The sequence below is a fragment of the Camelus bactrianus genome, chromosome 10, assembly GCF_048773025.1.
Source record: "Camelus bactrianus isolate YW-2024 breed Bactrian camel chromosome 10, ASM4877302v1, whole genome shotgun sequence".
Classification (NCBI taxonomy): Eukaryota; Metazoa; Chordata; class Mammalia; order Artiodactyla; family Camelidae; genus Camelus; species Camelus bactrianus.
The window spans coordinates 7,906,937-7,921,094 of NC_133548.1; the positions used below are offsets into that span (position 1 = coordinate 7,906,937).

Here is a 14,158-nt window from a genome sequence, read left to right on the forward strand (position 1 = left end):
CAATTTCACATGATTGAACAGACGGACAGCAACCACCTGCAGTAATTCATGTTTGTGTTTCAGAACCAGACTTTCAGCATTATTTATATCTTCCTGTTAGGTAGGATAAAGTTTTGCCAATTTGCAAAAACAGTGGCAGAGACACAGGGGCGTTCCATGGCCCCCTGATGTCATGCACTGGTGGGGCCACCCTAGACTCAAGGGGTCCTGAATGCTCGCCCACTTTTCCTCTACCGCACCACACATCTTCTGGTCTACCCTGGACGAGGGCCCCACACATCATTGGGCTCTCCCACCCGAGTTTGTCAGATGGCAAGAAAACACCATGTCCCTTGTGCCAACCATGCTGTGAGATCACTCACACTGGATTGGGCCCATGGGTGACACCAGCTCAGTCAGGCATGCAGCTGAGTGTTTAAGCCCAGATCCTTCCTGATTTAGGGACCAGCTTTCCAGTCGTCTCAAAACTTGGCTGGGTCAGTGTTGTATAGGAACAACTGGACTGCGCGTTCCGCTTCCGCCCCACCTCTCCCTGAATGCACGGCTTCCATCAGGAGCGGTGAAGCAGTCCAGGTGCAGAGGGTGGACTGCCCAATTTATCCCGCTCAACCCTGGATTCAAAATGGGACAGTTTGGGACCCGAGATGGAGCTCCCTGTGCCTCTCGAGAGCCCCCACCACCAAAAAATGAAACATAATCCTACACAGACCTGCCCTGTGATGGTTAGTTCAGGAGAGTAAGGGGTAAGGAATCTTGGTGAAGAGACCCAAAGTGGGCCATCTCCTGGTCTGGAGAAGGGGAAAGCAGCCAAAGACTTGGGTGTAATTAAGCCAAGGAGGGGCCGAGCGTGCAGAGCTGAAGGTTGGAGGTGGCAGGAAGGCCAGTGTTCAGGACCCAAGTGCCTGCCTCCCTTTCCTGGGGCTGGGAGAGGAGGCATCTCTCCCGACGCCCTGGCCACAACCCGCACACTTTGGAAAGGTCATAAAGTCTCAGCTCCTAAGGTCCCCTACTGTAGCCTGTCTTGGACACACAGAGGGCCCTACCAAGTGAGTCAGAAAGTGCATGTTAAAGAAAAGGTGTTTCTGACCCCATCTGGAGGGCAGGTCATGGGTGGAGGTGCATGGGGGGAAGGGGTGACCCTCCGTGACTGAGGCCAAGTCGGCCTCAGTCCACTGGTCCACAAAGCCTTGCCCTGGCCCTGCTCCAGCCTCTGGGGCAGAGGCTTTTGGGCTCCCACCCAGGACCACCTCTCAGCCCTCCTGCCCCTCAAGGTTGCTCCAGGAGGCTGGATATCCTGCTAGGAAGCCCCATCCCTCAATGATGGCCCAGACGAAACTTTCTTAATAAAAAAAAATAATTTATTGTCAACAAAGGAGGTATATACAACAGGAAAAGAGGTGAACAGGAGTGTAGGGGTGAACGAGCCCCCCAGGTAGGCTGCTTCAGCCATCTGCGGGGATGGAGCGGGAAGAGGTAATGGAGGCCTCCTGGTCCAGGAGCCTGAACAGGTGGGGGAGGAGAGGCGTCCCCCGAGGTAGTGGGACTCAGTTCAACCCCGTTGCGACCACCTCTTGTGTAAGGCACTGTGCCAAGGGAGAATGGGAGGGGGCTAACAGGGTGGGAGGTGGTGGGGGGAGGGGGACAGAGGTCTGGGTCAGCAAAAGAATCGGGTGGGTGTTCTCCACAGGCCCAATGCCCTACTGCACAACAGCCCCCAGGGTCCCCTGCCCCCCTCAGGGTCTGGCCTCAAGCCTCCCTAAGGGGAGACATTTTCCAGCACCCCCAAGTCACAGCAGATGCCACCTGCCCTCCTCTCCTCCATCCTGCCTTGGCACCTGGTTTTACTCTCTCCATCAGGTGGCCGAGCTGGGCAGCTCTGAACGATAGGCCGAAGGGGGACACTGCCTCCTCCCTCCCTCCCTCCCACCCAAGAAAAACAAGAACCTATACATCACTCCCTGCCTCTGGCTGTCCCCTGACAGCGGTGCTGGATTCCGACAGAACCACGGGCCAGTCTGGGGCGTCACCTGCTCCCACACCCTTGGTGCCCTGGGGGTGCTTGGACCAATCTTGCAGGAGGCTGACTGCCGGCGGCTCCTCCAACCGCACACGGATAACCTGGAGATCCAGTGTCCCACGGAGCCCCGGAGGGGGAGCTGGGCAGGGATGGGAGCAGAGAGCAGAGTCAGGGCCCTCCAGACAATCCACCTTGAGGATGTTCCCTGAAGGTTTCTGCAGACTGCACCCCCATTTCCAAGCCTTCAATTCCATAGCCCAGTAATTCTGATCTGAGGGGAAGTCCAGGGACAGTGGGATAATCTGCTCCTGGTTCACCCAAGGACCAGCATCTCCCACAAGGCCACACCTCCTCAGGGATCAGCCGCAGGCCCTCTGTAGCCTCCCTCCCTCCCGTGTGTATTCCGGCACATGGATGCTCAGTGTTTCACTCCTTTCCCCTCATCTTTCAGCTGATTCCGTCCCATCTAGAACTTAACTGGGCATCCTAGCCTGATGGGTTCTGCCCTGTGTAGGCAGAGGTGGTGGGCGAGGAACACCCCACAGCAGAAAAAGACATGGCTTGGCCCGCAACTGAGCTCCCAGGTGAATCTGCAGGGTGGAGGAGAGAGCTCTGGACAGAGTCCTTGGTTAGCATCCCAGCTCTGCTTTGCAACCTCGACCAAGCTCTTCATCTCCTGAGTCAAAACCTACCATGCGGAGGTCAGCCACCTCAGCAGTGTGGACAAGCTACTCAGAAAGGCCAAAACCGGGCCTCAAGACAGTGGAGTACGGACTGCCAAAAGCCACTGGGCAGCTACCAAAACGTCCCCTGCAATACGGCACATGCAGAAGTGACATGAAGAGCAAAACCAAAACATGACGATTGCCACTCTTGCGGTGTCATTGTTTGTGGCTTTCTTCTGGGATGTTTTGAGAGACACAGTAATTTCAAATGTGGCAGAGAAAACAGGTACAATTATTTTGCTGTACCGTTTGCTCGGGTTTAAAATGACCCGACAGCCGCCACTTGGTTGCGCAATTGAACAAATCCTGCTTTGTATTCACGTGAGCTGGTCTGTTTCCCTGACAAACTCCAAACTCCTTGAAGACAGGTGATCCCTCTCATTCACTCTTAATTCAACAAAGACTTACTGGGCAACCATACTGTGCCCAGAGCTACTCCAGCTGCAAGGCGTACAGCAGTACCTGGAGGAAATCACGTGGCCTTCTTGGAACTTTCGTTCCAGTGGTGAAAGCCAATAAACAGAATACACAAAAAATCCGATGTGATATATATAAACAGAAGCAAAGCCAAAAAGTACACCAGGGAAGGGGACACAGTAGCAGGGAGGGCCTCACGGAGCTGACACGTGAGCAAAGACGTACAGTAAGTGAGGAGTCAGCGGTGTGTCTAGCTGTGAGAATGTTCCTGGCAGGAGGCACAGCAAATGCAGATGCCCCGGTGGGGTGGGAGAGGTAAAGACCCTGGGGTGAGGATCGCCAGTCCCCACGAGGACTGGTTTTTATCTGGCGTGTCAAAGTGACAGCACTGGAGGCTCTGAGCAGAGCAGTGACAGGGTCCCACGTGTGTCTTCAACAGGGACATCAGCTGCTGTATGGGACCGATCACAGCGGGCAAAGATTAGAAGCTGGGAGACAAGTGGGAAGATTGTTAAGGAAGCTGGGACTAAGGCAGCAGCATTAGAATGAGTGACAGGAGTGGATTCTGAGCCTTTTGGAGGTGGGGCTAATGGGATTTGCTGATGGACCAATTAGAGACATGGAAAAGGATGACTCTGAGGGTTTGGCCTAAGCAAACTGAAGAACTGGGCTTAGCTTCCTGGGAAAGGGAAGACTGGGGAGAAGTAGAGTGGCTGGGGGTGAAGGCAGAACACTGGGCTTCTGTTCAGAAATGCCGAGCTTGAGAGATCTTGTAGACAACCAGCTAGGCACGTCACATGGGCAAGGAACCGAGGGGAGAGGTCCAGGCTGGAGGGGAGAGGTGGGACTGTGAGCTTACGAATGATACTTCAAGCTGTGAGCCTGGAAGGGGTCACCCAGGGCATGAGTACAGATCCTGACCACGGTTAGTCATTCATTCAATCCATAAATGGTCCCTATTCTGTGCTGGGCACAGGGGTTATCACAGCAAAGAAACAGGCAAACATTTCCTTTGCCAAACGAGCTTATATTCTAGAAACACTAAGAAAGACAACCAGAGGATCCAACTCGGGGAGCTGGGAATGAACCAACAAGAGAAATGAAGAGCCAGCGAGGCAGGAGCACACCAGGCACGCCTGCTGCCCGAGAAGCCAAGTGCAGAAAGTGTCTCTAGGAAGGAGGGAGGGATGGGTTCCTTGCTCCTGCCAGGTAGGAAAGATGAGGGCTGAGAATTAACCACTGGAGCCAACTTTATGGAAGTCAATGGTGGTCTCATCAAGAAAACCATTTTATGTGGGGTGGTGAGCTGGATTCAAGTGGCTTCCAAAGACAGACTCGAGGCATTTAGTCTGGAAAATGCCTTCCAGTTTTGCTGAAAATGTTTGGGGGCAAATGGGATGGTGGCTGGGAAGGGATGAGGGGTGAAAAAGGGAGAAATGACACCTGTGTGCAGGCTGATGGGGAAAACCCAGAGGAAAGAACAACTCATGGTGACAGAGAACCGATTCTTGGCACTCACCACGGGCGGGGCGTCCGCATGGGCTGCCACTCACCGGCCAGGTGGCCCGGGAAGGTACTGCACCTCCCCAAGCCTCAGTTTCCTCTTCTGTAAAATGGACATCATAATACTTTATAAGGTGGTTGTGTGGATTTCAGGAGATTACATATTAGAAGAGTTCAGTACATTGGAATTAAGTGCCAATTCTTCCTGGCAGCAGGGAGGGCAGAGGGGAGAGTGGCAGGGAGGGGACCGTCAAGAGAGCGAGGCCTGAGACGTGGCAGAGAGAACTTCTTTCAGAAACAGTGCATGAACAGAGCCCCAGGCCACTGAAAAGCAACCGAGGAGGGCTTATTAGTCCCAGGGACAAGCTGAGTCCCCTTAGCACCCCGACCCTAAAGCTGCCCCCACTTCCCTCCTGGCCCCGCCCAACCCCTCTGCTGCCCCAGCTTCATCCCCTCCTCCTCTTCCCCAACACCTGTGCCTGTGCATGGACGTGCACCCACCCTCCCCAGAGCCCACTCCCCTTGTTTCTCACTAAGGCTTGTCTCTGAGCAGAGACGCTGGAAATGTCACCACCAGAATGACAAGTGAAGGTGGCTACCATCCACTCATCTGTCAATAAATCGTTCCTGAGGTCTTTCATTGTGCCAGGCCCTATTCTAGGTGCTGAGGATACAGCAGTGAACAGACCCTGCCTCTCGTGAAGCGCGCGCGCGCGCGCACACACACACACACACACACTCTCTCTCACACTCACTCATTCATCTCACACTTCTTTCTCCTTGGTCCAGCCTAGGAACACACTTGAGTCTGACCAAGGTATCCTAAACCAAACCTCTGGGTCCTACTCAGATTAAACACCAGCAGGACAAAGGTTTTTCCCCCGTGATGAGGGGCCCTCAGGGCTCGCCCCCTCCGCACCCTCATCCTGTGAGGCCCTTGGAAAGTCCAGCAAGTCTTCCGTGACAATTTCAGATCCATCAGCTCAGCTGACCTGACCACAGTGACTTCTAAATCCTTGATTTTTAAACTTCTTTTTAAAAGTGGTATGATCTTGGGGGGAGGGGATAGCTCAAATGGTAAAGCACATGCTTAGCATGCATGAGGTCCTGGGTTCAATCCCCAGTACCTCTTCTAAAAAATAAATAAGCTTAATTACCTTCCCCCTCAGAAAAAAAAAAAACTTAAAAAAAAAAAAAGTGGTAGGATCTTTACTCAAATAAAAGCTTTGGAGAACTTCAATAAATAAAACAATTCAAAGTAGAGACATTCTGGTGAAAGCCTGACAGGTTTCTGAGAAAACTGTCCACGTTTCGGGTTCTAAAATCTTAAATCCGCATAAACAAGGTCCTACTGTGCAGCACAGGGAACTATACTCAATATCCTATAACAAACCACAACGGAAAAAAATACAAAAGACATATACATACATATATAAAACTGAACCACTTTGCTACACACCAGAAATGAACACAACACTATAAATCAACTGTACTTAGTTAAACAAACAAACTTTAACCCAGTCTGAAACCACTAGTCTGGAGCCTGTGCTCTGCCCAGAGCCATCGTGGGCACCCTAACTGCTGCTTCACTGCCTCCGACCTGTACTCCCAGGCAGACTGAGTTTCTTGGGGGACAAAGGCTGCCCCACTCCTGTCATTCCCCGGAGCGCTTCCCACGGGGCCAGGCTGCAGGAACACTTGCTGCTGTGTTACTTAGTACCTCCTGTGGTTTCCAGACCATCTTCAGCCTCGAATTAGCTTGTTGGACTCCAGAGTCTCAGGTTTTGCCCACTTATCCCAAATGAACCAAGATCTCAAGGGCGCTCTTCTCAGCTACCGGTCACTCCAGACAGATGGGGCTTGGGCAAAGGATACCCCAGGGTTTGAAATGAAGGCCCCCTTTTGAGAATGAAACCAGAAGACCTATTAGCCAATGGAAGAGGTCAGCCTTTTAGAGCAGGGGTCCACTGACGATGTGAGGGGGCTCAGGAAATGCTCAAGCCCAGGCCGAGCACAGTCCTGGGGAGGCAGGACTGGAACTTGACCCAAGCTGAAACCTGAGAGTTAAGACCACGCAGGGGTGAGGTCTGCCTTGGGACTAGAAAAAGCGGAGCCCCTTTTGGTAAAAAGTAAATCAACAAAAGCACATGTGCACATACCCACGCACATAGCTTCCTAAAAGTTCCAAAGGACACAAGCCAAATTTTGACAGTGCTCACCACTGAGTGATGCGGGCTGAAGCGACACGTATGCTTTTTTTCTTTTGGCAAAAAGTACACCCTCCTTTTGAGAGCCCCGCTCTGGGGAGCCTCCAGCACCCTGTGTACCATCTTTCTCGGGGCTCCAACTCCAAATGCACATTTCAGACAGGCTGGAACAAGGCATTCTCTGCATCATGCATTCACTCCTTCAAGAACCACTTTCTGAGCCCGCGATGCTGCGAGCAGGGCCTGGTCTGGCAAGACAAAGAGAGGAACCAGGCTCAGCCGCTGCCCTGCTGGATCATAGACCAGTCTCATCTGAATTCTGCTACCACCTGGTTACGTGACTGTGAAGCAGAATACTGGCCCCCAAAGATGTCCAGGTCCCAATCCCAGGACCTGGGAATACAGTATGTTACACAGCAAGGGAGAATTAAGGCTACAGATGGAATTGACATTGCTTATCAGCCGACTTTAAAATAAAGAGATGATCTGGATGATCTGGGTGGGCTCAGTGTAATCACAAGGGTCTTTAATGGAGGCAAAAGAGTCAGAACCAATGGTGGCATCCTAAGAAAGACTCCACTGGCCACTGCTGGCTCTGGCGATGGGAGGAGAGCACAAGCCGAGGAACGCAGGCAGCTGCTAGAAGCTGGAAAAGGCAAGAGTTCCCTCTTCAGGAGCCAGAAAGGAACATGGCCCTGCTGATACCCTGACTGTAGGCCAGTGAGATGGCTTCCAGGCCTCAGACCTCCAGAACTGAAAAGCAGTAAATCTGTGTGGCTGTAAAGTCACTGAGTTTGTGGTGGTTTGTTACAGCAGCCACAGGAAATGAATACGCAGGCAAGGGAGAAAGAACCACGGTTCTGAGACTCAGCCTTACTTTCATAAGGGCCAAATGAACTGCATATAAAGGTTTCTTAAAATTGGAAGACACGATAAAACACAGGTGCTTACTGGTCTTATAAGAGAACACACTCAGATGCTTTACCCCCGGGGTATCTGCTGAGTTCACCACTGTTCTCCCAGTCAGTGGTCCCATTCAGGCCCCTGCTCCACCAGGGTCAAGGTGGGCACCTCAGGCTCCAGCTGGAATCAACTTTAAGTGTGGTGACGGGTGTCAGGCTTTGAGGAGCACTGACCTGACCCAACCTACCAACCAGGACACTCCCAAGGAGCTCACAGAAAACTTGGCTCTCTGCCAGCCTGTCATTCAAACCCACCTGCCTGTGGCCCCATGGTCCCGTCTCCCAGGGGCCTGGAGCACCAGTCACCTCTATCCTGGGGTCTGCTGCAGACCAGACCCCAGGGATGTGGCCTGCCAACCCTCCACCTGTTGCCCTGTCTCAGGAGCTCACCTGGGGAGGGGCTTTCCGGCTGGAGGAGGCCTCCTTCTGCCCCTCTCCCCTCTTTGGACAAGTCCTTGCTGTCTGAGGCCCTGAGCTGGGTGTGGGAGAAGAGCTGGAGGACGAAGCCGGGGGGAAAGCTGCCATCGGTGAAGTGTCGGACTTCGGGCGGAGCTGCGAAAGTCTCTGTGGGCGAGTCAGGTGAGGGGGGGTCTGGAAGGCGGGAAAGGATGGTACTGTGAGTCCAGAAGGCTGGGCTGCCCCACCCCACGAGGCCAGACTCCTTAGGCCTGGGCCTGTGGCCTCAGGGGAGGTGCAGGTGTCCTCTGTCGCCCACCCAACCCTGCAGCTTTCCTCCTGGAGCGATGCAGCCAGAGCCTACACCTTTCTCCCCTTCACCTGGGTCCGGGTCCGGGTCCAGGTCCAGGGTTTTGGTCATGGGTCTGCCTCTTTTCTTTCTGACTGGCTCGTCCCCAGGGGGCTCCTTCCATCTCTGACCCCGGGGCTTCTTGGTTACTGGCTCCATGACAGGGGCAGCTGCAAAAAGATGAGACCTTTTTAAGAGGCCTGACTCCTGCAACCTCAGGGCTACGGAAGGTATCGCTCTCCATCCAGAACTCTGGCCCATGCACCCCCTTCCCCCCAACTCACAGGCTTCAGGCTGACTGACCAGGGAGTTCAAGAGGGCGGAGTCCCCGGGGCCTGCTCCTTCTAGGGAGGGATGGGTTGTCCTCAGAGTCCAGGAGAACAACAATCTCCGCTGGCATTTTGGCAGGGTCGGCATCGGAGTCTGGGTCCACATCGACATCATGTCCTGAGTCTAAACGGGGCAGATGCCAGTGAGTAACAAGGGTTCTGAGAGACCTGACTTCTCCCTCCACCCTCATCCCACCCTGGCCCCAGGCTGCACTACCTGAGTGGGGTGGGGATGGCTGCTCGGCTCTGAAGTCTTGCAAAAGGGCCACCCCCTCGCTCCAGGCCTCCAGGATGTTGCTCTTCTCAGAAGGGCTCAGGTCCAGGGTGTGAGGATGCTGCTCCAGGATGTGCGAGCGTGCCGTGTCTGCCGAGGGGGCCCGGATCTCCGCCCCACACACCATGCATAGCGCGCGCCCGCTGCCTCCGGGGCTGTTCCCCACCAGGAACTCCTGCTCCCAAGACACCTGCTGCCTGGGCTCCTCACAGCTGTCGCTGCCTGCCTCCAGCAGGCTGGGCCTGGGTGGTGGCGTCTTCTCCTGCTGGGCCACTACGGAGGGAGAGGCGGGGGAGGGTGTAACCAGTAAAGGTGCCCACAGCCAATGATACAAAGAACATGATTCCCCAAACTTGGTGGCGTGTACAGGGAAGGAACCTTCCCACCCAGAGTCTCTTTTTCTCTTTCCTTGGAGCCCATGAGGTTCCAGCCACGTTAAACACATCCTGCTACCTCAGTCTAGTCTCGGACCACAGGTCCAACACATTTTTCCAACAGGCTCCGGCCTTGCATGTCTTTGGCCCTGGCTCATCTGTCCAGACCACCCGGAGCCGCTGGGCGAACTCCTCTACTTCTTCCATGGCCCTGCTCAAACGCTCACCCCGAGAGGCCTTCCCAGCCTCCCACCCCTGGCAGTTGATCATATCCTTATCTGACTTCCAGGCCACAGCACACACTTCCTTGAGGACAAGAATGGTAAATTTTGTCACTTTACTGTCGCCCCCAGGACTGGCGCGCAGAAAAGGGGATGCTCAAAGAGACTTCAGCCAGTGAACGGCGTCCGTGCCTGTCTCTCCACCTGTTGAGGCCCCGTCAAGAGGCCAACCCGTCCTGTGGTAACTAGCCTCCCCTCCCACAAGATGCCCAAAGGACTTGCAGCGATGATCTCGCCCGTCCCTACTGGTCGACATGGCACCCATTCTCTGTGCACACAGACCATAAGCTCCGACAGGGCAGGAACCCTTCTCAGCTCCGTCAAGAATGTAGGCTGAGTCCCAGGTTAGCCTGGCAGCTCAGTGCCCATGATCCCTCATGGCTGCACGTCTCTCCCACCTGAGAAGACGGGACAAAATACAAGTATGGGAGGCCCTAACCTGGGGACTGCATGGAAGAGGTGGCATTTGAAATGGGTATGAGCACTGGCTTGGTCCCAACAGCTCCAACTCCGAAGCTGGGTGTACCTCTCTCCCACATGACCATAGACAGGTACCTTGACCTCTATGGCCGCAGTTGGGCTTTCTTTCCCACCACTCCTCCAAAACAGCTCTGGTCAAGGTCACCAACGTTAAACCCAGTGGTTAGCTCTTCAACTTAGTCATCTGACACACTGCGTCTTCCATCTTGATTTCTGTCACTTAGCCTCCAAGGCACCACCTTCTGTTGGTTCTTCTCTTACTTCACTGGGATTCTTCTTTGGGCACCTGGGTCAGATCCTTCTCCAGAAGAGAATCGTCTTCTCCACCAAGGCCTCCTGTGCCATCCCATAGAAAGCTGCCACCTGCCCCACCTGTGCCCCCAATGGCCCTCGCCGCTCCATATCCTCCAGAGCACACAATGCTGCCTGACATCACACGTGCCTGACTTGCTGTGGCTCCTCAAGACACTGTAGGTCCACGACAGTATGAATTTTTGATCCTTCACACCTGTATCTCCAGCACGCAGCACAGTGCCTGGCCTTCAATAATGCCTGATGAGGAATGACTCAATCTCCAAACTGGAATCAGGGGAGCGCTCCACAACTCAGTCCTTGGATCTCTTCTCTGTTTACCTCCTTCCTCTGAGGGTCTTGACCCAAGGCCCACCTGCTGACAGCTCCCATGGTTATACCTCTAGCCAGACTTGCCCAGGAAGTTGAGATTCACATGTCTAACTTCCCCTCTGAACTCTGCTCGAACGTATCATAGACATCTCAAATTTGCCAGGTTCGGATCCTAATTCCCCATCTCCCATAAGCCTGCACCCCAGCCTTCCCACCTCAGTAAAAGAGAAGCCCAACCTTCCAGTTGCTCAGGCCAAAAATCTTGAATTCATCCTTTTTCCTCTCCCATCCCATGTCTTTCAAGAAGTTTCTACTTCAGGACCTTTGTATTTGTTATTCTACCTACTTAAAATACTTTACCTCTAATTATCTACAAAGTTCCCCCCTCACTTCCTTTGGGTCTGTGCTCAAAATTCACCTTACTAGAGAAGTCTTTCCTGACCGCTTGATATTCCAAATAAAACATCCTCAATTCTTCTTTTTTTTTCTTCCTTACTTTGATTTAGTGCTCTCTGAACCATCTATCACCACCAGACATCCTATACATTTATTTATGTTCGTCTATCTTTGGTTATTAGTATACACACACATGTTCCGGAAGAGCAGAGTTTCATCTTTGTAGCAATTAGCACACCCAGCCTAAAAGTGCCTGACATATAGTGGGTGCCCCCCAAAACACCTGTTGAATGAATTAACCTCTTTGGGGAAGAAAGATGCTCTTGCAAGGTTGAGAAGATTAACTGAGACAGCCTGGCACTGAGCACTCAATAATCACTAGCAGAAGTAGGGAAAGATCCTCTCTGTTGGACTGAAAGCTCTGAGAAGGGTAGTGGCCTTTATTTCCCTCACTTATTTAATAGCCCCTAAGATTTCAAAAAGGACGAGAGGCAGTGCAGGGAGACGTTATGTTCTGCTGAGGTTAAATGAATGGCCTTGCTCTCAGCTTCTTTTGAGTATTGTCCCCCACTAAGGGGAGAGGTATCCAGGAATGAAAAGATACGCATCTTGATGAATATTAAGTCTTCCATTAAGGTGGCCCTTTGGTTTTTTATGATTTGCAAGACCCTGAGGACTGAAGAAACTGGGGAGGGAGGAGGGGGGAAGCGAGTGCTCTGATTGTTCCTCAAATCCTCTCCCCAAGCCTCCTTCTAGAGTGGCTGAAGGTGCCCTCGGCAAGCACCTCTTTTCCAACACTGGGTGCTGTGTGCAATCAATTTCACCCCTCAAGCGCTACAATCTGACACCTGTGGCTTATCCAAGTGCAAGGCCTGGGGATAATGGGGAGAGCGCAGAGAAAGCTTTATGCATGGAGGGCCCTTAAAATGCTCCTCTTGGTGGGCTGCAGCGGCGCCTGCCTCCATCCACGAAAAAGCTCGGGACACCACAGTGCGGGGCCCAGCCTCAGGCCCCGAGGCCTCGCCGCCCCTGAGCCTGCCTCTGCCTTCGCGGGGCGGGGGACTGGCCAGCGTCACCTCGAAGCAGTCGTGCTGGGCCTGGGCGAGGGGGCGCTCGGGCACCGGAAGATCCGGAGCGCGCGGGGCGTGGATCGAAGGCTCCAGACCCTGGGCGGGGGCGGGGGAGGGGGGAATTCGGGGAGGCCAGAGATTCCAAACCCTGGTGGGGGTGGAGCCAGAGCGCGCCCGGGCCCCAGACAGAAGGGGAAAGAGGGGCGCCTGGGCCCCAGACTCTTGGGCCCCAGATTAGACGTGGGGGAGGGGGTCCCCGGCCCCCAACTGAGGAGGGGAAGCCCAAGCCCCGGACTGTGACGCGGAAGTGGGATCCCCTCCCATCCTCACCTCTGAGCATCGGCTCGGGCCGCGGAATTACGGCCACCACCATGGCTTCCTCCTCGTCCTCCCCTTCCTCGCATTTGAGCGTCACCTCGAAGCAGTCGAGCGCTGCGCCCTCGGCCTTCAGGGCCATGGCGCGGACAGGGGAATCTCGGTGACCGGACACCGGAGGACGGGCGCGCAGGCCTGGGCGCGCAAGCAGGCGGCCGCCTCCCGCCCCGTGCAGCCCCTTCCCCGCCGCCCGCCGCTCACCAGCCGCGCCTGCGACGGGCGCGTCCCGGCCTCCCAGAGACCTAAAGCGTCGGGACCCCGGGCGGGGAGGGCTCAATCCGGGGCCCCAGCCCCCCGCCGCTCCCTTTTATGGAGGCTCATTGTAGGCGCCCGCCCGGCCGGCCCGCCGCGGGCCCGCCCCCAACTCCGCGCGGCCAATCGCACGTGGCCCCGCCCCGGGCACGAGGCTCCGTTAGAATCCCGGGGACCCGCGGGGGGCGGGCAGGGCCGCGGGCTTCCGGCCGCCCTCCGTCGCGGAGGCGAGGGTCTTCGGCCTGCCGGAGAGGACCGTGAGTTCCGTGAGTCCGGCAGCGTCCTGAGCCAGCCGGCTGGCCGAGCCCGGCAAGTCGCCCTCCGTTGAGATGCCAGTCGGGCACATTGGCTGGCACGAAGAGCGCTACAAGATGCCCCAGGATTTTGATCGGGGTCGCTCTCGCCTTTCCCTGAACTGCTGAAAGATGACCCCGGCGCGAAAAGAACCGGTGGGGGAGCGGAGAGGGCCTTGGCGTTACAAGAGTGGAAACGGAATGCCTTCTGATTTGCCAGCTCTGTGACCTTGGGTACGTTATCTGTTTTCTTAGACTATTTCGTCCTTTCTTTCAAAAAAAAAAAAACATTGTGGAGCCTTATGGACAAAGTAATGCAAAGATGAAGAGCCAAGTGGAGTGTGGGCGCATGTAAACCGCCCCGAGGCTTGTGATTCTCATTTTTTAAACATGAGTTTAGAGACTGTGACACTCCCTAAAGGTCACGCAGAAGTCCTTGGGAGCCCCAAGACCAGAGTCCAGTTGCCATGGCGCTGCCGCATCATAATTCTGCTCTGGCTGAGCTTTGTCCTCTGTGACATGGAATGGGCATCTCCCTCTGCTGTGGAAGCCCTCATGAGATTTCAGTGGAGAAAATGTCTGACTCTGAAAATCCATCGTAAAATGCCACTGTTAACAAACCAGACGCATAGTAATCGGAATAATGTAGTGGGCCTGGAACAGGAGTGGAGTTGGGAAGTTTATATGGATTACAGTATGTTTTTAAGTGAACGATTTTGTTACTTTCAAGTGTATCCAGTAATTTATAAAGGTTTTACGAATAAAGGTATTACCAAACCTGGTTAACTGATTTCTATCTAATGGTTGTTCTCTACCCTTTGCTCCAGATCCCTT

General features: G+C 54.4%; 1 protein-coding gene across 4 annotated transcripts; it reads right to left on the reverse strand.

Annotated features, from left to right (window-relative positions):
• Positions 1-1,335: 1,335 nt before the first annotated feature.
• On the reverse strand, positions 1,336-13,138 carry SPINDOC (spindlin interactor and repressor of chromatin binding). 4 transcript variants are annotated; one of them, XM_074371844.1, is made up of 7 exons: positions 12,735-13,138; positions 9,123-9,452; positions 8,880-9,029; positions 8,609-8,746; positions 8,222-8,422; positions 4,679-4,765; positions 1,336-2,156 (listed from the first exon to the last, which is right to left on the reverse strand). In XM_074371844.1, exons 1-7 carry the CDS (start codon positions 12,859-12,861, stop codon positions 1,945-1,947), a joined length of 1,245 nt encoding a protein of 414 aa, XP_074227945.1. In that variant the 5' UTR covers positions 12,862-13,138; the 3' UTR covers positions 1,336-1,944. The 4 variants fall into 4 exon arrangements, 3 of the variants coding, with proteins under 3 accessions (XP_074227945.1, XP_074227946.1, XP_074227947.1); XR_012509540.1 differs by lacking the exon at positions 4,679-4,765 and adding an exon at positions 6,882-7,117 and having other exon boundaries at positions 2,132-2,156; positions 12,735-13,136; XM_074371845.1 differs by lacking the exon at positions 4,679-4,765 and having other exon boundaries at positions 1,338-2,156; positions 12,735-13,135.
• Positions 13,139-14,158: the final 1,020 nt, after the last annotated feature.

Excerpts from the sequence above, each read along its gene's own strand:
- SPINDOC (XM_074371844.1), bottom strand. The coding sequence starts at position 12,861 with ATGGCCCTGAAGGCCGAGGGCGCAGCGCTCGACTGCTTCGAGGTGACG. Across the intron at positions 9,030-9,122 it reads GCCATCCCCACCCCACTCAG|ACTCAGGACATGATGTCGAT; the intron begins GTAGTGCAGCCT and ends TGCCCCGTTTAG. Across the intron at positions 8,747-8,879 it reads CCGCCCTCTTGAACTCCCTG|CTGCCCCTGTCATGGAGCCA; the intron begins GTCAGTCAGCCT and ends ATCTTTTTGCAG.